This window comes from Oncorhynchus gorbuscha, linkage group LG18, assembly GCF_021184085.1.
Source record: "Oncorhynchus gorbuscha isolate QuinsamMale2020 ecotype Even-year linkage group LG18, OgorEven_v1.0, whole genome shotgun sequence".
Lineage (NCBI taxonomy): Eukaryota > Metazoa > Chordata > Actinopteri > Salmoniformes > Salmonidae > Oncorhynchus > Oncorhynchus gorbuscha.
The window spans coordinates 1,877,524-1,900,685 of record NC_060190.1 but is presented as its reverse complement, the minus strand read 5'-3'; the positions used below and the strand labels follow the sequence as shown (position 1 = coordinate 1,900,685).

Below are 23,162 nucleotides of genomic sequence, written 5' to 3'. Positions count from 1 at the left end.
TATCATAATGACATCGCAACAACAGGCTTTTGGAAATGTTTGCTAATTTATTACATTTACATGAGTATTCAGACCCTTTACTCGGCACTTTCAAATCAAATCAAATGTAATTGGTCACATACACGTGTTTAGCAGATGTTATTGTGGATGTAGCGCAGTCTGAGGTCCTGAGCGCTCTGGAGCAGGTTTTCATCAAGGATCTCTCTGTACTTTGCGCCGTTCATCTTTACTTCGATCCTGACTAGTCTCCCAGTACCTGCTGCTGATTAACACCCCTCAGCATGATGCTGCCACCACCATGCTTCCCCATAGGGATGGTGCCAGGGTTTCCTCCAGATGTGACCTTTGACCTAGGTAATATGATCTGACCTGTTACAGGTACACTGGACCAAACATTTATAAAGGTAGACCAAGGTAATATGATATGACATAATGAACACCCCCACAGCATGATGCTGCCACCACCATGCTTCATTCATAAATCTACACTGGACCTAACATTTATAAAGGTAGACCAAGGTAATATGATATGACATCATTAAAACCCCCACAGCATGATGCTGCCACCACCATGCTTCATTCATAAATCTACACTGGACCAAACATGTATAAAGGTAGACCAAGGTAATATGATATGACATAATTAAAACCCCCACAGCATGATGCTGCCACCACCATGCTTCATTCATAAATCTACACTGGACCTAACATTTATAAAGGTAGACCAAGGTAATATGATATGACATAATTAACACCCCCACAGTATGATGCTGCACCACACCATGCTTCATTCATAAATGTACACTGGACCTAACATTTATAAAGGTAGACCAAGGTAATATGATATGACATAATTAACACCCCCACAGCACGATGCTGCCACCACCATGCTTCATTCATAAATGTACACTGGACCTAACATTTATAAAGGTAGACCAAGGTAATATGATATGACATAATTAACACCCCCACAGCATGATGCTGCCACCACCATGCTTCATTCATAAATGTACACTGGACCTAACATTTATAAAGGTAGACCAAGGTAATATGATATGACATAATTAACACCCCCACAGTATGATGCTGCCACCACCATGCTTCATTCATAAATCTACACTGGACCTAACATTTATAAAGGTAGACCAAGGTAATATGATACAACATACTGTATGTTGCAGATGCATTCATAAATGTACACGGGACCTAACAACATTTATGCCTCGACATCACTCAGCTTTGAATTGAATGTATTTGGGTGAAAACCTAATACAACAATATGTAATATATTCCCAGAGGATGGCAAAGTATTCATCAAAGTGTGTAAAGGAAACTGCTTGTGATTTGAAGAAGAGACAGACACTAGTTGATAGCGCCCAATCAGAGCTTCTAACTACATTGTTTTAGATTGCCTTCTGGCATGTTTGGAAAGCATATTTGCTTATTTGAAATGGGTCGAATCTACAGCTGAAGTTGGAAGTTTACATACACTTAGGTTGGAGTCATTGAAACTCATTTTTCAACCACTCCACAAATGTATTGTTTAACAAACTATAGTTTTGGGAGGTCGGTTAGGACATCTACTTTGTGACACAAGTCATTTTTTACAATTGTTTCCCGACATATTATTTCACTTATAATTCACTGTATTACAATTCCAGTGGGTCAGACACAAAGTTGACTGTGCATTTAAACAGCTTGAAAAATTCCAAATTATGTCATGGCTTCAGAAGCTTGTGTCAATTGGAGGTGTACCTGTGGATGTATTTCAAGGCCTACCTTCAAACTCAGTGACTCTCAAAAGAAATCAGCCAAGACATCAGAAAAAAATTGTAGATGTTCACAAGTCTGGTTCATCCTTGGGAGCAATTTCCAAACGCCTGAAGGTACCACGTTCATCTGTACAAACAATAGTACGCAAGTATAAACACCATGGGACCACGCAGCCGTCATACCGCTCAGGAAAGAGATGTGTTCTGTCTCCTAGAGATTACTGATTACTGTACTTTGGTGCGATAAGTGGAAATCAATCCCTGAACAACAGCAAAGGACGTTGTGAAGATGCTGGAGGAAACCGGTACAAAAGTATATTTCCACAGTAAAACGAGTCCTATATCGAGTCCCATATTGACGTTTTACTCTATCCCAACCATGAAGCACGGGGTTGGCAGTATCATGTTGTGGGGGTGCTTTGCTGTAGGAGGGACTGGTGCACTTCACAAAATAGATGGCATCATGAGGCAGGAACATTTTGTGGATATATTAAAGCAACATCTCAAGACATCAGTCAGGAAGTTAAAGATTGGTCTCAAATGGGTCTTCCAAATGGACAATGACCCCAAGCATACTTTCAAAGTTGTTGCAAAATGGCTTAAGGACAACAAAGTCAAGGTACTGGAGAGGCCATCACAAAGACCTGACCTCAATCCCATAGAACATTTGTTGGCAGAACTGAAAAAGCGTGTGCGAGCAAGGAGGCCTTACAAACCTGACTTACTTACACGACCTCTGTTAGGAGGAATGGGTCAAAATTCACCCAACTTATTGTGGGAAGCCTATGGAAGGCTACCCGAAATGTTTGACCCAAGTTAAACAATTTAAAGGCAATGCTACCAAATACTAATTAAGTGTAATGTAAACTTCTGACCCACTGGGAATGTGATGAAAGAAATAAAAGCTGAAATAAATAATTATCTCTACTATTATTCTGACATTTCACATTCTTAAAATAATGTGTTGATCCTAACTGACCCAATACAGGGATTTTTACTAGGATTAAATGTCAGGAATTTTGAAAAATTTAGTATAAATGTATTTGGCTAAGGTGTATGTAAACTTCCGACTTCAACTCTACATCTACATGATGTATTGTTACACCATGCAGGAGCAGTATAGACCTAGTCTGTTCATTATATACATCTACATGATGTATTGTTACACCATGTAGGAGCAGTATAGGCCAAGTCTGTTCATTATATACATCTACATGATGTATTGTTACACCATGTAGGAGCAGCCTAGTCTGTTCATTATATACATCTACATGATGTACTGTTACACCGTGTAGGAGCAGTTTGGACTGCTTATATATATATAATGAAATAAATGAAAACCTACTTTTTGTCTTAAAATAAAATAAACATTTCCCTTGACTGTTACCCTCCCACCCAGCAGATGGCGATGTGCCTTTTTTTCAGGCAATGCTGCCAGTGTGACGTATAATCTAATGGACGGGACGCTTCTACAACAACGTCGAGTTATTCACCTCCGTAGCTTTTAGCCATCATAAGCGAAAACATTCAAGCTCTTTAAACGCTTTCGGTGTATATTAGCCACGGTGTTTTAAACACACTTGTCATATCTACTAGTTAGTTACCCAATTTAATATAATATTTACGTTGTTGTTAGCTAACTGGCTGAGTAAATTAGTAGTAGTGCTCGTCTAGTCACTAATGCTAACTAGCTATCTAGCTAACATCCCAACCATGAGTTCACTAAACGACTCCCCCACTTCTAAAGAGGAGGTCTGCTGGACGGAGAAAGAAACTCTGGGGCTGAACATTGTCGTGAAAGAGGAGAAGGAAGAAGAGGATGTCACAGTAAAACAAGAATCAGAGGTTGAGGCTGTTACAGTGAAAGAAGAAGAGAAAGACGTTTCAGTGAAAGAAGAGGAAGACTCGTTCAGAGTGAAAGAGGAGGAGGATGAGAAAGAGGAGGACGTTACAGTAAAAGAAGAAGAGGAAGATGAGGAGGAGGGGGAGATTACTGTCACATTGGAAGAAGAAGAGGAGGAGGAGACAGGAGATCTGATTAACAACAGTGAGTAATATCTTAAACACAGGGGTACAAACTATGCCGTTGTTGAACCGATGTGTGGTTTTAAAGGGGCATTTACTGAAGTTCTACACTTTAATAGTTCTGTACTGTAGGAATCGTTAAAGCTACAAGGGGACGGGGACGGCCAACAAAACATTAATGGATCAAATGCTTCCTGTTAGATTTTTCACAACATTTGTAAACGTGAATATCTCTTTCTGTAGTGCTTTGCTCAGAAAGAGATGAGCGAAAATCATCTCAAGTCTGACTTCAAATGATGAAGAGGACAGAATCAAGACAATGAAGGATAATTTTGATCTGGATGAAATGTATTTAAAAAAAAATACCACAGAGGTTATTTAAAATCCTTAATAGTATTTTGACCCATCAATCTAAGTAACATAATAATAAAGAATCCCCATCAGAATCCGTCACGCAACATGGGCCGAGTCTCAATCCACCTCTTCATCTCATCCGATGTTGGGCCGAGTCTCAATCCACCTCATCTGCCGATGATGGGCCGAGTCTCAATCCACCTCATCTGCCGATGTTGGGCCGAGTCTCAATCCACCTCATCTGCCGATGTTGGGGCTGAGGCTCAATCCACCTCATCTGCCGATGTTGGGGCTGAGGCTCAATCCACCTCATCTGCCGATGTTGGGCTGAGTCTCAATCCACCTCATCTGCCGATGTTGGGCTGAGGCTCAATCCACCTCATCTGCCGATGTTGGGCTGAGGCTCAATCCACCTCATCTGCCGATGTTGGGCTGAGTCTCAATCCACCTCATCTGCCGATGTTGGCCTTCCTCAACTGCTGTGGAAGATGGCCGAGCTACAAATCACATGTTATTTATCACGTGCGCCGAATACAACAGGTGTAGGTAGACCTTACAGTGAAATGATGAATACAACAGGTGTAGGTAGACCTTACAGGGAAATGATGAATACAACAGGTGTAGGTAGACCTTACAGTGAAATGATGAATACAACAATAAGGTATCAGGTAGACCTTACAGTGAAATGATGAATACAACAGGTGTACAGGTAGACCTTACAGGGAAATACCAATACAACAGGTGTAGTAGATCTTACAGTGAAATGTTGAATACAACAGGTGTAGTAGAGTTACAGTGAAATGCTGAATACAACAGAGTCAATAGTAGACCTTACAGTGAAATGCTGAATACAACAGAGGTGTAGTAGACCTTACAGTGAAATGATGAATACAACAGGTGTAGTAGACCTTACAGTGAAATGCTGAATACAACAGGTGTAGTAGAACTCAAAGTGAAATGATTACAAGCCCTTATTAACCAACAATTCAGTTTGAAAATAGGTTAAGTTCAGGGGCAGAAAATTTTATTGACTAAATAAACTAAAGTAAAAAATAAATAAAAGAGCAACAATAAAATATCAGGGGGTAACGAGGCTACAGAGTCAATGTGGAGGCTATATACAGAAGGTACCAGTACAGAGTCAATGTGGAGGCTATATACAGGAGGTACCAGTACAGAGTCAATGTGGAGACTATATACAGAAGGTACCAGTACAGAGTCAATGTGGAGGCTATATACAGGGGGTACCAGTACAGAGACAATGTGGAGGCTATATACAGGGGGTACCGGTACAGAGTCAATGTGGAGGCTATATACAGGGGGTGTTACAGAGTCGTTAGAGTCAATTACAGAGTCAATGTGGAGGCTATATACAGGGTGTTACGTTACAGAGTCAATGTGGAGGCTATATTTAATCTTTATTTAACCAGGACAAGTGGAGGTTAAGAACATATTCTTATTTTATACAGGGGGTACCTAGGAATGTGGGTTAACTGCCTGTTCATGTGGGGCAGAACAGAGTCAGTGTGGAGGATTTGTACCTTGTCAGCTCGGTGGTTTGAATATACAGGGGGTACAGGTTAGTAATGAGGCTATATACAACCTTCTGGTTACTAGTCCAGTGTGGACGCTCTAACCACTAGAGCTACGCTGCTATACAGGGTGCTACGTTACAGAGTCAATGTGGAGGCTATATACAGGGGGGTACAGAGTCAATGTGGAGGTACAGTTACAGTAGTCAACGTGGAGGCTATATACAGGGGGGGTACCAGTACAGAGTCAATGTGGAGGCTATATACAGGGGTTACCAGTACAGAGACAATGTGGAGGCTATATACAGGGGTACTGGTACAGAGTCAATGTGGAGGCTATATACAGGGGTACCAGTACAGAGTCAATGTGGAGGCTATATACAGGGGGGGTACAGAGTCAATGTGGAGGCTATATACAGGGTGGTACAGAGTCAATGTGGAGGCTATATACAGGGGGTACCAGTACAGAGTCAATGTGGAGGCTATATACAGGGGTACCAGTACAGAGACAATGTGGAGACTATATACAGGGGTACCAGTACAGAGTCAATGTGGAGGCTATATACAGGGGGTACCAGTACAGAGTCAATGTGGAGGCTATATACAGGGTGTTACATTACAGAGTCAATGTGGAGGCTATATACAGGGGTACCAGTACAGAGTCAATGTGGAGGCTATATACAGGGTGTTACATTACAGAGTCAATGTGGAGGCTATATACAGGGGTACCAGTACAGAGTCAATGTGGAGGCTATATACAGGGGTACCAGTACAGAGTTAATGTGGAGGCTATATACAGGGGTACCAGTACAGAGTCAATGTGGAGGCTATACATACAGAGTCAATGTGGGTATACAGTACAGAGTCAATGTGGAGGCTATATACAGGGGGTACCAGTACAGAGTTAATGTGGAGACTATATACAGGGTGTTACATTACAGAGTCAATGTGGAGACTATATACAGGGTGTTACGTTACAGAGTCAATGTGGAGACTATATACAGGGTGTCACGTTACAGAGTCAATGTGGAGACTATATACAGGGTGTTACATTACAGAGTCAATGTGGAGACTATATACAGGGTGTTACATTACAGAGTCAATGTGGAGGCTATATACAGGGGGTACCAGTACAGAGTCAATGCGGAGGCTATATACAGGGGGTACCAGTACAGAGTCAATGTGGAGGCTATATACAGGGGGTACCAGTACAGAGTTAATGTGGAGACTATATACAGGGTGATACGTTACAGAGTCAATGTGGAGACTATATACAGGGGGTACCGGTTCAGAGTCAATGTGGAGACTATATACAGGGTGTTACATTACAGAGTCAATGTGAGGACTATATACAGGGTGTTACGTTACAGAGTCAATGTGGAGACTATATACAGGGTGTTACATTACAGAGTCAATGTGGAGGCTATATACAGGGGGTACTAGTACAGAGTCAATGTGGAGGCTATATACAGGGGGTACCAGTACAGAGTCAATGTGGAGGCTATATACAGGGGGTACCAACAGAGAGTCATGTGGAGGCTATATACAGGGGTACCAGTACAGAGTCAATGTGGAGGCTATATACAGGGGTACCAGTACAGAGTCAATGCGGAGGCTATATACAGGGGGTACCAGTACAGAGTCAATGTGGAGGCTATATACAGGGTGTTACGTTACAGAGTCAATGTGGAGACTATATACAGGGTGTTACATTACAGAGTCAATGTGGAGGCTATATACAGGGTGTTACATTACAGAGTCAATGTGGAGGCTATATACAGGGTGTTACATTACAGAGTCAATGTGGAGGCTATATACAGGGGTACCAGTACAGAGTCAATGTGGAGGCTATATACAGGGAGATACCAGTACAGAGTCAATGTGGAGGCTATATACAGGGGTACCAGTACAGAGTCAATGTGGAGGCTATATACAGGAGGTACCAGTACAGAGTCAATGTGGAGGTTATATACAGGAGGTACCAGTACAGAGTCAATGTGGAGGCTATATACAGGGGTACTAGTACAGAGTCAATGTGGAGGCTATATACAGGGGTACCAGTACAGAGTTAATGTGGAGGCTGTATACAGGAAGTACCAGTACAGAGTCAATGTGGAGGCTATATACAGGGGTACCAGTACAGAGTCAATGTGGAGGCTATATACAGGGGTACCGACAGAGAGTCATAGTGGAGGCTATATACAGGGGTACCAGTACAGAGTCAATGTGGAGGCTATATACAGGGGGTACCAGTACAGAGTCAATGTGGAGGCTATATACAGGGGGTACCAGTACAGAGTCAATGTGGAGGCTATATACAGGGGTACCAGTACAGAGTCAATGTGGAGGCTATATACAGGGGGTACCAGTACAGAGTCAATGTGGAGGCTATATACAGGGGTACCAGTACAGAGTCAATGTGGAGGCTATATACAGGGGTACCAGTACAGAGTTAATGTGGAGACTATATACAGGGTGTTACATTACAGAGTCAATGTGGAGACTATATACAGGGTGTTACGTTACAGAGTCAATGTGGAGACTATATACAGGGTGTTACATTACAGAGTCAATGTGGAGACTATATACAGGGTGTTACATTACAGAGTCAATGTGGAGACTATATACAGGGTGTTACATTACAGAGTCAATGTGGAGACTATATACAGGGTGTTACATTACAGAGTCAATGTGGAGACTATATACAGGGTGTTACATTACAGAGTCAATGTGGAGGCTATATACAGGAGTTGGGGTACCAGTACAGAGTCAATGTGGAGGCTATATACAGGAGGTACCAGTACAGAGTCAATGTGGAGACTATATACAGGGTGTTACATTACAGAGTCAATGTGGAGGCTAGGGTGTTACATTACAGAGTCAATGTGGAGACTATATACAGGGTGTTACATTACAGAGTCAATGTGGAGGCTATATACAGGAGGTACCAGTACAGAGTCAATGTGGAGGCTATATACAGGGGGTACCAGTACAGAGTCTGGGGATACAGGTTAGTCGAGGTAATTGAGGTAATATGGACATGTAGGTAGGGGTAAAATGACTATGCATAGATAATAAACAGTAGCAGCAACGTAAAAACAAGACATCCTGAAAATAGATCTTCTCATTAAAACGTCTGTAGCTTCCGAACGGTGTGGCCTTCAAAACTACAATGACCTTTTCAATGGAAAAGGGAGACTCTTTTCTCTTTTTTTCCCTTCCGTTTTGCTCTACGACCCCTTCATCTGGAGGTAACCCATAGAAATGAATGGCAGTATGGAGATATATATAGATATTAAACCTGGAGGTAACCCATAGAAATGAATGGCAGTATGGAGATATATATAGATATAGATATTAAACCTGGAGGTAACCCATACAAGTGAATGGCAGTATGGAGATATATATAGATATTAAACCTTCATCTGGAGGTAACCCATAGAAATGAATGGCAGTATGGAGATATATATAGATATTAACCCATAGAAATGAATGGCAGTATGGAGATATATATAGATATTAACCCATAGAAATGAATGGCAGTATGGAGGTAACCCATACAAATGAATGGCAGTATGGAGATATATATATAGATATTAACCCATAGAAATGAATGGCAGTATGGAGGTATATATAGATATTAACCCATACAAATGAATGGCAGTATGGAGGTAACCCATATAAATGAATGGCAGTATGGAGATATATATAGATATAGATATTAAACCTGGAGGTAACCCATAGAAATGAATGGCAGTATGGAGGTATATATAGATATTAAACAAATGAATGGCTATGGAGGTAACCCATATACAATGAATGGCAGTATGGAGATATATATAGATATTAAACCTTCATCTGGAGGTAACCCATAGAAATGAATGGCAGTATGGAGATATATATAGATATTAAACCTGGAGGTAACCCATAGAAATGAATGGCAGTATGGAGATATATATAGATATAGATATTAAACCTGGAGGTAACCCATACAAATGAATGGCAGTATGGAGGTATATATAGAAATGAAACCTGGAGGTAACCCATAGAAATGAATGGCAGTATGGAGATATATATAGATATTAAACCTGGAGGTAACCCATAGAAATGAATGGCAGTATGGAGATATATATAGATATTAACCCATAGAAATGAATGGCAGTATGGAGATATATATAGATATTAAACCTGGAGGTAACCCATACAAATGAATGGCAGTATGGAGGATATATATAGATATTAACCCATAGAAATGAATGGCAGTATGGAGAAATATATAGATATGGAGATATTAAACCTTAACCCATACAAATGAATGGCAGTATGGAGGGTAACCCATACAAATGAATGGCAGTATGGAGATATATATAGATATTAACCCATACAAATGAATGGCAGTATGGAGGTATATATAGATATTAACCCATACAAATGAATGGCAGTATGGAGGTATATATAGATATTAACCCATACAAATGAATGGCAGTATGGAGGTATATATAGATATTAACCCATACAAATGAATGGCAGTATGGAGGTATATATAGATATTAAACATTCATCTGAAGGTAACCCATACAAATGAATGGCAGTATGGAGATATATATAGATATTAACCCATACAAATGAATGGCAGTATGGAGATATATATAGATAGTAACCCATACAAATGAATGGCAGTATGGAGATATATATAGATAGTAACCCATACAAATGAATGGCAGTATGGAGATATACAGTGGGGCAAAAAAAGTATTTAGTCAGCCACCAATTGTGCAGGTTCTCCCACTTAAAAAGATGAGAGAGGCCTGTAATTTTCATCATAGGTTCACTTCAACTATGACAGACAAAATGAGAAGAAAAAATCCAGAAAATCACATTGTAGGATTTTTAATGAATTTATTTGCAAATTATGGTGGAAAATAAGTATTTGGTCACCTACAAACAAGCAAGATTTCTGGCTCTCACAGACCTGTAACTTCTTCTTTAAGAGGCTCCTCTGTCCTCCACTCGTTACCTGTATTAAAATGAATTTATTTGCAAATTATGGTGGAAAATAAGTATTTGGTCACCTACAAACAAGCAAGATTTCTGGCTCTCACAGACCTGTAACTTCTTCAACCTCTGTCCTCCACTCGTTACCTGTATTAATGGCACCTGTCCACAACCTCAAACAGTCACACTCCAAACTCCACTATGGCCAAGACCAAAGAGTTGTCAAAGGAGGACACCAGAAACCAATTTGTAGACCTGCACCAGGCTGGGAAGACTGGAACTGCAATAGGTAAGCAGCTTGGTTTGAAGAAATCAACTGTGGGAGCAATTATTAGGAAATGGAAGACATGCAAGACCACTGATAATCTCCCTCGATCTGGGACTCCACGCAAGATCTCACCCCGTGGGGTCAAAAGATCACAAGAACGGTGAGGAAAAATCCCAGAACCACACGGGGGACCTAGTGAATGACCTGCAGAGAGCTGGGACCAAAGTAACATAGCCTACCATCAGTAACACACTACGCCGCCAGGGACTCAAATCCTGCAGTGCCAGACGTGTCCCCCTGCTTAAGCCAGTACATGTCCAGGCCCGTCTGAAGTTTGCTAGAGAGCATTTGGATGATCCAGAAGAGGATTGGGAGAATTATCATATGGTCAGATGAAACCAAAATGTAACTTTTTGGTAAAAACTCAATTCGTCGTGTTTGGAGGACAAAGAATTGCCGAGTTGCATCCAAAGAACACCATACCTACTGTGAAGCATGGGGGTGGAAACATCATGCTTTGGGGCTGTTTTCTGCAAAGGGACCAGGACGACTGATCCGTGTAAAGGAAAGAATGAATGGGGCCATGTATCGTGAGATTTTGAGTGAAAACCTCCTTCCATCAGCAAGGGCATTGAAGATAAAACGTGGCTGGGTCTTTCAGCATGACAATGATCCCAAACACACCGCCCGGGCAACGAAGGAGTGGCTTCGTAAGAAGCATTTCAAGGTCCTGGAGTGGCCTAGCCAGTCTCCAGATCTCAACCCCATAGAAAATCTTTGGAGGGAGTTGAAAGTCCGTGTAGCCCAGCAACAGCCCCAAAACATCACTGCTCTAGAGGAGATCTGCATAGAGGAATGGGCCAAAATTACAGTCAAACTGAAATGAATCATTGTTTATTAACACCAAGCTGGAGAGATCACAGTCATACTGAAATAAATAAAGTGCCGGTCTGCAGGGAGCTCCTCCGGGGCAGTCCTGTTAGATCTCTTATAAACTGCTAACAAGTTATATTTGCATGATTTAGCTTATTCATCATTCACAGTTTATTCATTATTAACGTTTGGTTCATGCATGTGACAGACCAATACCCCACGAGACTTCTTCTCTCCAAGCTGAGACCTTGAAACTGAGATATCCCTTTCGTTCTCAAAACAAGGGTCTGAGCGTATTGCCAAATTGCTGATACTGACACTGATAGTGAGGATTCGTTCAATCAGTCACTTACATGAACACATACATTGGTTATTAGAAAAGCACAAACAACATTTTCCGTCACAATAGCATCAGAGAGGAAGAAGTGAAGCGAGAGGCTTCACTCTCGTCAAAATATGCCCAATGCGTTTTTATCGACTTATTTTGGACCTGAACGTGTCGGCTGCCTTCGCCGTTGGGACAACTCCCATTGTTAGGGCAAAGACTTGAGAATCTTGTCATAATATACAGATCTCTGATAGTAGTCACATATTTTCTGTTTGATTTTTTTTTTGTTAACCGCTTAATGAGGGTTGGTTAGTCGGCATCAAAATTAATCTAAATTTGTATCCCAAAATATCTTTCTGATACAAAAAATGTTCATGTTAACATCTCCGTTAGTGGTAATTTTAACGTTGGCCGCGTGTGTTCAGGATTATCCCCCAGTACAGATGTAGGAGCTTAATTTGAACCAGTTTGCTACAGCAGTAAAAATAATAAAGGGGTTACAGGGGTTACCAGTATAATAATAATAATAATAATAATAATAATAATAATAAAAATAATCCTGCAGCAACAGGAAATTTTAATTATTATTAATGGACATTTGTGTCGGGGTTGATACAGTTTTCATTAGTGCAAATCAAATATGAAATTTAAAAGTGGAAATAACTCACTTTAGAAGCATTTAAAAAAAAACTCAAATACATTACAAGTTTGCATTTCCTGCTCTAACAATCACGTTTACATGAACACATCTGAAGTCAGTTTTACCTGATAAATGCAGAAATATTCACCCTTTCAAAATATTTCTTCTGCCACAGCTACTATGTTATTTTTTTTGTGAAGTGTATTTGATTCTGAGTTCAGACAATATATAGTATAACGTTATGTGAAAACGACTTCTGAGATGCAAACATTTAGTTGTTTCCCGGGGGCTTACTTGACTGGTGCACAGCCGGAACATAGAATAAGGCTTTTACATTTAGTTGTTTCCCCGGGGGCTTACTTGACTGGTGCACAGCCGGAACATAGAATAAGGCTTTTACATTTAGTTGTTTCCCCGGGGGCTTACTTGACTGGTGCACAGCCGGAACATAGAATAAGGCTTTTACATTTAGTTGTTTCCCGGGGGCTTACTTGACTGGTGCACAGCCGGAACATAGAATAAGGCTTTTACATTTAGTTGTTTCCCGGGGGCTTACTTGACTGGTGCACAGCCGGAACATAGAATAAGGCTTTTACATTTAGTTGTTTCCCCGGGGGCTTGCTTGACTGGTGCACAGCCGGAACACAGAATAAGGCTTTTACATTTAGTTGTTTCCCGGGGGGCTTGCTTGACTGGTGCACAGCCGGAACATAGAATAAGGTTTTTACATTTAGTTGTTTCCCGGGGGGCTTACTTGACTGGTGCACAGCCGGAACATAGAATAAGGCTTTTACATTTAGTTGTTTCCCCGAGGGCTTACTTGACTGCTGCACAGCCGGAACATAGAATAAGGTTTTTACATTTAGTTGTTTCCCGGGGGGCTTACTTGACTGGTGCACAGCCGGAACACAGAATAAGGTTTTTACATTTAGTTGTTTCCCGGGGGGCTTACTTGACTGGTGCACAGCCGGAACACAGAATAAGGTTTTTACATTTAGTTGTTTCCCGGGGGGCTTGCTTGACTGGTGCACAGCCGGAACATAGAATAAGGCTTTTACATTTAGTTGTTTCCCCGGGGGCTTACTTGACTGGTGCACAGCCGGAACATAGAATAAGGCTTTTACATTTAGTTGTTTCCTGGGGGGCTTGCTTGACTGGTGCACAGCCGGAACACGGAATAAGGTTTTTTACATGTCCTGGTAATTAACTTAACCCCTTATGTACCATTCTAGCCCCATTTTAACCCCTCATGTACCATTCTAGCCCCATTTTAACCCATCATGTACCATTCTAGCCCCATCTTAACCCTTATGTACCATTCTAGCCCCATCGTAACCCCTCATGTACCACTCTAGCCCCATTTTAACCCCCCATGTACCATTCTAGCCCCATCTTAACCCTGTATGTACCATTCTAGCCCCATCTTAACCCCTTATGTACCATTCTAGCCCCATCTTAACCCCTTATGTACCATTCTAGTTAACAACCCAACAATTGGTCACTAGCTGTCATTATAGCAGGTAAAGGGAGATTACATTTGAATAAATACATTATTTTCCATACATTTCTATTGACTAATGAATCCCCAGAATACGTTCTATACATACTTTCCATACATTTCTATTGAATAATAAATCCCCAGAATAAATTCAATACGTATTTTCTTTTAAATACAAAATGGAGAATGCAGAGAGGCGGATAGCAAAGGGTTTGAACAAGTCCCTTCTGTTACAAACCAAATATTTGACTAGCAGCATGGGGTAATAATGTCTAGATGCTTTTTTCCCAGTGGAGATAATTTCCTGTCTGGGCTGTGGGACAGTGGAGATTAGTTTATGAATTGCCTGGGAGGGCTGTGGGACAGTGGAGATTAGTTTATGAATTGCCTGGCTGGGCTGTGGGACAGTGGAGATTAGTTTATGAATTGCCTGGCTGGGCTGTGGGACAGTGGAGATACAGTTGATGAATTACCTGGGAGGGCTGTGGGACAGTGGAGATTAGTTTATAAATGGCCTGGCTGGGCTGTGGGACAGTGGAGATGAGTTGATACATTTCCTGGCTGGGCTGTGGGACAGTGGATGTGTAGGAATGATTCAAATGGAACTGTTAACAGCCATTACCCGGGTAGTATTGGGACTAACTAACGGCTATTAACCAATCGGCATCAAAGATCCAAATGTACGGTTTATAATAAGTCTAGATTAAAACCTCATAGGAAGACAGTTTTATCATGTGGAGGTTTTATTCAGGTCTCTCTGTTTAACCAAATACTCTGTCTTTGGCAGGAGAGAGACCAGACTCTCACTCTGACAGCAGTAAGAGTGCTTCAGGGGAACCAGACCCAGAGACTCCCAAACCAGTGAGACGACTCGCCTGCTCCCAGTGTAATAAGAGTTTTAAGTTGTCACGGTATCTTAAAATACATCAGAGGACACACACAAGGGAGAAACCTTTTCTCTGCTCCCAGTGTGGAAAGAGTTTTACCCAGTTATGGAGCCTGAACAAACATAATAGAATACACACAGGAGAAAAGCCTTACCACTGTTCCCATTGTGGAAATAATTTTAGGTCGTCAGATAAGCTGAAGGAGCACGAGAGGACACACACAGGGGAGAGACCATACCATTGCTCCTTGTGTGGAAAGAGTTTTACCCAGTTAGGAAGCCTGAAAGAGCATGAAAGGAAACACTCAGGAGAAAAGTCTTTCCAATGTTCCCAGTGTGGAAAGAGATTTTTACGATCGCAGCAACTAAAATCACATGAGAGGACACACACAGGAGAGAAACCATACCACTGCACCCAGTGTGAAAAGAGTTTTACCCAGTTAGGGAGCCTGAACAAACATAATAGAATACACACAGGAGAAAAGCCTTATCCCTGTGCCTATTGTCCAAAGAGATTTTCAGGATCACAGGATCTAAAATCACATGAGAGGACACACACAGGGGAGAAACCATACCACTGCTCCCAATGTGACAAGAGTTTTACGCAGTCAGGGAGCCTGAACAAACATAATAGAATACACACAGGAGAAAAGCCTTACCCCTGTGTCCATTGTGGAAAGAGATTTTCACGATCACAGGACCTAAAATCACATGAGAGGACACACACAGGAGAAAAGCCTTACCCCTGTGCCCATTGTAGAAAGAGATTTTCACAATCACATGACCTAAAATCACATGAGCGAACACACACAGGAGAGATACCTTACCATTGCTCCCTGTGTGGAAATGATTTTTTCCATTTAGGAAGTCTGCGCAAACATAAGAAGAGAAAACACTCTGGCGATGTTTGTACCCATGTTCCCATTGCGTAATGAATATCAGGTTGTTAAATAAAAAATACATTTTCCCAAACAGAAGACCTGAAATCACATCATAGAATAGACAGGCTGTGTTCTGATGAGTCACTGTGTTCTGATGAGTCACAGTGTTCTGATGAGTCACTGTGTTCCGACTGATGTTTGACTGTTTTATGCCACATTAAATCATATTGTTGATATTAAATCGTTCTCTAGAATAGAGGCCTGTTTTAGTGTCTGAGACAGGATTATGTCTAAAATCAGATTACAATTTTAAAATGTATTTTATTTTGATTCTACACTTTGATATGATGGATACATGTAAGAAACCTTACATGTTCATGATATGATTTGGATATTATAAAATGTAAATTATAAAAGGGATGAATATTGTGTGTATTTCTTGATTCTGACCTTAAAACCTCAGGAGGTTTAGTTGTTTGGTTTACAGCTTGTCAGTCAGAACATCACTAGAGGTCTTCTGAGATGGTGAATGGATGGATGGAAGGTAGATAACAGTCAGAACATCACTAGAGGTCTTCTGAGGGGGTGAATGGAAGGTAGATAACATGTCAGTCAGAACATCACTAGAGGTCTTCTGAGGTGGTGAATGGATGGAAGGAAGATAAACAGAACATCAGAACATCACTAGAACATCACTAGAGGTCTTCTGAGGTGGTGAATGGAATGGAAGGTAGATAACATGTCAGTCAGAACATCACTAGAGGTCTTCTGAGGTGGTGAATGGATGGATGGAAGGTAGATATCATGTCAGTCAGAACATCACTAGAGGTCTTCTGAGTTGTCTTCTACTTGAAACATATTTGTACTTAAGTCGTTTTATTGGCTGTACCTTACTTTACTATTGATTTTTTACTCCACTACGTTCCTAAAGAAAAATATCATTTTTACTGCATACATTTTCCCCAAAAGTCCTTGTTACATGATGAATGCTTAACAGCAGGAACATTTTCCCCAAAAGTCCTCGTTACATGATGAATGCTTCTTAGCAGCGGGAACATTTTCCAATTCAAGAGAAGAGAACATCCCTGGTCATCCCTACTGCCTCTTATCTGGCAGACTCACAAAACACAAATGCTTCATTTGTAAATGATGTCTGAGTGTTGAATTTAGCCCCTGGCTATCTGTAAATAAAAACAAATAAAAATGCTTCATTTGTAAATGATGTTTGAGTGTTGAATTTAGCCCCTGGCTATCCGTAAATAAAAACAAATACAAATGAACATCCTGTTGTCTGGTTTGCTAAATATAATATAATAATATAATAATATTAGGAATGTGAAATTATTTATATTTTTACTTTTGAAACACAAGTATATTTTTAAAATTACATTTACTTTTGATACGTAAGTATATATTTTACTCAAGTAGTATTTTACTGGGCGACTTATTAATAAGTTATCTTGACTTATACTCAAGTTTGACAATTGGGTACTTTTCCCACCACTGGCACGTAGCAGAACGTCATCACGTAGCAGAAGCAAAGTAGCAGAACGTCCATCACGTAGTAGAAGCAAAGTAGCAGAACGTCATCACGTAGCAGAAGCAAAGTAGCAGAACGTCCATCATTTATAGTAGAAGCAAAAGCAGAACGTCCATCACGTAGTAGAAGCAAAGTAGCAGAACGTCATCACGTAGTAGAAGCAAAGTAGCAGAACGTCCATCACGTAGTAGAAGCAAAGTAGCAGAATGTCATCACGTAGTAGAAGCAAAGTAGCAGAACGTCCATCACGTAGTAGAAGCAAAGTAGCAGAACGTCATCACGTAGCAGAAGCAAAGTAGCAGAACGTCCATCACGTAGCAGAAGCAAAGTAGCAGAACGTCCATCACGTAGTAGAAGCAAAGTAGCAGAACGTCATCACGTAGTAGAAGCAAAGTAGCAGAACGTCCATCACGTAGTAGAAGCAAGTCATCACGTAGTAGAAGCAAAGTAGCAGAACGTCCATCTGTGTTTACGCCTGAAGGGATACCGGAAGGGATACCGGAAAAAAACGTGATGTTGACAGAGGGGCGGGACTTCCGTTGCAAAACTCTCTCAATACCGTCCCTCAATCTTCACAAGGAACGATGGGTGTCAATTTCCAGGTAGAAAAAACTGCTTTGAATGACGAAGCGTATTACAAGAAGCAGCTCCTTTTGTAAGGAAAAACGACATTGCAACACTGCGCTAAGCTCCTTCGGCCCTGTTTGCGTGTTTGTCTGTAGACCCCTTCAGTTTACAAACTAGGTCCGTGGGTCGCGGCGCGCAAGACCAGAATGATACATCGCTGAACCACCAAAGGCACATCCTATTTCTGTTAGAAAATTGAGAGGTGGAGTTTGACTGTTTTTTTGTGTGCCCAAAGCCAACCTTTAAAGCTACATGAGTGTGTGGTGGGGGGGATCCTTATAGCTAAAAACCTAAGGGAAAACAGACTGACCTGATTGAAATCTCTATGATACCACGTCATATAACCTATTATTACCACCAGCTCATGTCTGATTTCAGGACATTTGGGTGAAATCTATGGACACCGGTCCCACAGGTTATTACAGGTTATATAGACACTGGCACCACAGGTTATTACAGGTTATATAGACACCGGTGCCACAGGTTATTACAGGTTATATAGACACTGGTCCCACAGGTTATTACAGGTTATATAGACACTGGTCCCACAGGTTATTACAGGTTATATAGACACTGGCACCACAGGTTATTACAGGTTATATAGACACCGGCCCCACAGGTTATTACAGGTTATATAGACACCGGTCCCACAGGTTATTACAGGTTATATAGACACTGGCACCACAGGTTATTACAGGTTATATAGACCCCGGCCCCACAGGTTATTACAGGTTATATAGACACCGGCCCCACAGGTTATTACAGGTTATATAGACACCGGCCCCACAGGTTATTACAGGTTATTACAGGTTATATAGACCCCGGCCCCACAGGTTATTACAGGTTATTACAGGTTATATAGACCCCGGCCCCACAGGTTATTACAGGTTATATAGACACTGGCCCCACAGGTTATTACAGGTTATATAGACACTGGCCCCACAGGTTATTACAGGTTATATAGACACCGGCCCCACAGGTTATTACAGGTTATATAGACACCGGCCCCACAGGTTATTACAGGTTATATAGACACCGGCCCCACAGGTTATTACAGGTTATTACAGGTTATATAGACGCCGGCCCCACAGGTTATTACAGGTTATATAGACACCGGCCCCACAGGTTATTACAGGTTATATAGACACCGGCCCCACAGGTTATTACAGGTTATTACAGGTTATATAGACCCCGGCCCCACAGGTTATTACAGGTTATATAGACACCGGCCCCACAGGTTATTACAGGTTATATAGACACCGGCCCCACAGGTTATTACAGGTTATATAGACACCGGCCCCACAGGTTATTACAGGTTATATAGACCCCGGCCCCACAGGTTATTACAGGTTATATAGACACCGGCCCCACAGGTTATTACGGGTTATTACAGGTTACAGAGGATGTTTAGGTATAATTAAAATGGAACTGTTAACAGCTATTACCAGTGGATTATTGTGAATAACTAACAGCTACCAATCAATCAGCATCCACGATCCAAACGACCCATTTTATAATGAGGGATCGAGACTGGATTAAAGCTCATAGGGAGACAGATTAAAAATGTGGAGGTTTTATTCAGGTCTCTCTATTTAACAAAATACTCTTGTCTTTGACAGGAGAGAGACCAGACTCTCACTTTGACAGCGAAAAGAGTCCTTCATTGGAACCAGACCCAGAGACGCCCAAACCAGCGAAACAACATCACTGCTCTCGGTGTGGAAAGAGTTTTACCCATTTAGGGTATCTGAAATCACATGAGCGGAGGCACCCAGGAGAAAAGCCTTTCCACTGCTCCCAGTGTGGAAAGAGATTCTCCATGTCAAGTAACCTGAAAAAACACGAGAGAACACACTCAGTAGAGATGCCTTTCCACTGTTCCCAGTGTGGAAAGAGCTTTACACAGTTAGGGCAACTGGAAAAACATAAAAGACTACACACTGGAGAGAAGCCCTATCTCTGCTCCCACTGTGGTAAGAGTTTTACCCAATCAGGTACCTTGAAATCACATGAGAGAACACACTCTGTAGAGAAGCCTTTCCAATGCTCTCAGTGTGGAAAGGCGTTTGCCCAATCAGGTACTCTGAAATCACATGAGAGAACACACACTGTAGAAAAGCCTTTCCAATGCGCTCAGTGTGGAAAGGGTTTTACCCAGATGGGGAGCCTGAAAAAGCACGACAGAACACACACAGGGGAGAAGCCTTTCCAATGCTCTCAGTGTGGAAAAGGTTTTACCCAGATAGGGAGCCTGAAAGGTCATGAAAGAACACAACACATACAGGGAAGAAGCCTTATCACTTCCCCCAGTGTGAAAATTATTGTCATTTATCCGGCTAGGGCACCTGAAAGAACATAATATAACACACACACGGGAGAAGCCTTTCCAATGCTCCCAGTGTGAGAAGGGTTTTACCCAGAGAAGCTTGCTGAAAAGCCATGAAAGAACACATACAGGGGGAGTAGAGACGGGGAAGCCAAGCGTTTAGATTTTCAAAAATAGGTACATTACTCAATGCTTTGATCAACACAGTGTACACTATTGCCACCTGCTGGTCTGAAATAATTTAGAGCAGGCGTATTATTGTAGAGGACGTCCCACGCCCCATAGCGTGCCCAGCGTTTTTGTCTTCTACCAAACCAATCAGGTGGAAACTATAAGCTTTTGCGACTGTTTTTGTTTGTCACATGAAATCAAAAGAGTACAAAAGCAGGACTCAAATATAAATGTTTTATTTAAAAAACATGAGCAGAATATGGAGTCAGTTTCCATGTATACACACTGTTATTAAATGGTCATTTTCTACCTCTGTGTTTCCTGTCTGCGCGTGTCATTCTGTGTTTCCTCTCTGCGCGTGTCATTCTGTGTTTCCTGTCTGCGTGTGTCATTCTGTGTTTCCTGTCTGCGCGTGTCATTCTGTGTTTCCTGTCTGCGCGTGACTGTCTCAGAGTGACTTTACTAGTCTGGTCACATCTAACAGAGTGGCTTTACTAGTCTGGTCACATCTAACAGAGTGACTTTACTAGTCTGGTCACATCTAACAGTGAGTCTGGTCACATCTTTACTAGTCTGGTCATCTAACAGAGTGACTTTCTAACAGAGTGACTTTACTAACAGAGTCTTTAATAGTCTGGTCACATCTAACAGAGTGGCTTTACTAGTCTGGTCACATCTAACAGAGTGACTTTACTAGTCTTCACATCTGACAGAGTGGTCACATCTAACAGAGTGACTTTACTAGTCTGGTCACATCTAACAGAGTGACTTTACTAGTCTGGTCACATCTAACAGAGTGGCTTTACTAGTCTGGTCACATCTAACAGAGTGACTTTTAGTCTGGTAGTCTGGTCACATCTGATCAGAGTGGCTTTACTAGTCTGGTCACATCTGACAGAGTGGCTTTACTAGTCTGGTCACATCTGACAGAGTGACTTTACTAGTCTGGTCACATCTACACAGAGTGACTTTACTAGTCTGGTCACATCTAACAGAGTGACTTTACTAGTCTGGTCACATCTAACAGAGTGACTTTACTAGTCTGGTCACATCTAACAGAGTGACTTTACTAGTCTGGTCACATCTAACAGAGTGACTTTACTAGTCTGGTCACATCTAACAGAGTGACTTTACTAGTCTGGTCACATCTAACAGAGTGAGTCTGGTCACATTAACAGAGTGATAGTCTGGTCACATCTAACAGAGTGACTTTAATAGTCTGATCACATCTAACAGAGTGACTTTACTAGTCTGGTCACATCTAACAGAGTGGCTTTACTAGTCTGGTCACATCTAACAGAGTGACTTTCTGTCTGGTCACATCTAACAGAGTGACTTTACTAGTCTGGTCACATCTAACAGAGTGACTTTGCTAGTCTGGTCACATCTAACAGAGTGACTTTAATAGTCTGGTCACATCTAACAGAGTGACTTTAATAGTCTGGTCACATCTAACAGAGTGACTTTACTAGTCTGGTCACATCTAACAGAGTGACTTTATCATCACTCATCAATAAAACATCTGAGTAAACTACCTTCTTAATTATCATCACTCATCAACTCATCAATATTATAATTATAATTCCTAAAACCAGGTCTCAAGCATGGATTACACTTGAGGCCCGTGTGATTTCCACAGAGTTGGGTATGGCTGCCTTTTCCTGTTACGCTCTTTGCCTATGGAATAGCCTGCAGACTAAACTTCAACTTGAGACTCTTGTCCCCCTGTTGCTCATTTTAAATATTTATTGGAGCATTTTTATTGTTGTTTTGCTTGTAACTGTTTCGGGTAATGTTCTTGTGCTGTTAGTAGAATAACCTGTTAGTAGAATAACCTGTTAGTCGAATAACCTGTTAGTAGAATAACCTGTTAGTAGTATAACCTGTTAGTAGAATAACCTGTTAGTAGAATAACCTGTTAGTAGAATAACCTGTTAGTAGAATAACCAGTTAGTAGAATAACCAGTTAGTAGAATAACCTGTTAGTAGAATAACCTGTTAGTAGAATAACCTGTTAGTGGAATAACCTGTTAGTGGAATAACCTGTTAGTGGAATAACCTGTTAGTAGTATAACCTGTTAGTAGAATAACCTGTTAGGGGAATAACCTGTTAGTGGAATAACCTGTTAGTAGAATAACCTGTTAGTAGAATAACCTGTTAGTAGAATAACCTGTTAGGGGAATAACCTGTTAGTGGAATAACCTGTTAGGGGAATAACCTGTTAGTGGAATAACCTGTTAGTAGTATAACCTGTTAGTAGTATAACCTGTTAGTAGTATAACCTACGTGTAAATGAAATCTGTTGCTGTATTGTTTAATTTGTTGTGTGTTGTCTGTGATCGTTTTGTTTGTCTTGTGTAGTTTCATAAACCTTTTGTACCTAAACTATATGTGTAAACATGTATAAGCAGGGCCCAGCTGAAAAAGAGACCTTGGTCTCAGGCT

The 23,162-nt window shown here is 41.2% G+C and overlaps 1 protein-coding gene across 1 annotated transcript; it reads left to right on the top strand.

Moving 5' to 3' along the window:
- The first annotated feature begins 604 nt into the window (after window positions 1-604).
- Window positions 605-20,653, top strand: LOC124003127 (gastrula zinc finger protein XlCGF7.1-like). The gene is made up of 3 exons (XM_046311191.1): window positions 605-624; window positions 3,764-3,819; window positions 19,839-20,653. The coding sequence occupies exons 1-3, from the start codon at window positions 605-607 to the stop codon at window positions 20,576-20,578; spliced, it is 816 nt and encodes a 271-aa protein (XP_046167147.1). The 3' UTR covers window positions 20,579-20,653.
- Window positions 20,654-23,162: the final 2,509 nt, after the last annotated feature.

Excerpts from the sequence above, each read along its gene's own strand:
- LOC124003127 (XM_046311191.1), top strand. The coding sequence starts at position 605 with ATGTATAAAGGTAGACCAAG. Across the intron at positions 625-3,763 it reads ATGTATAAAGGTAGACCAAG|TACTGTCACATTGGAAGAAG; the intron begins GTAATATGATAT and ends GGAGGGGGAGAT. Across the intron at positions 3,820-19,838 it reads AGGAGATCTGATTAACAACA|GAGAGAGACCAGACTCTCAC; the intron begins GTGAGTAATATC and ends TGTCTTTGACAG.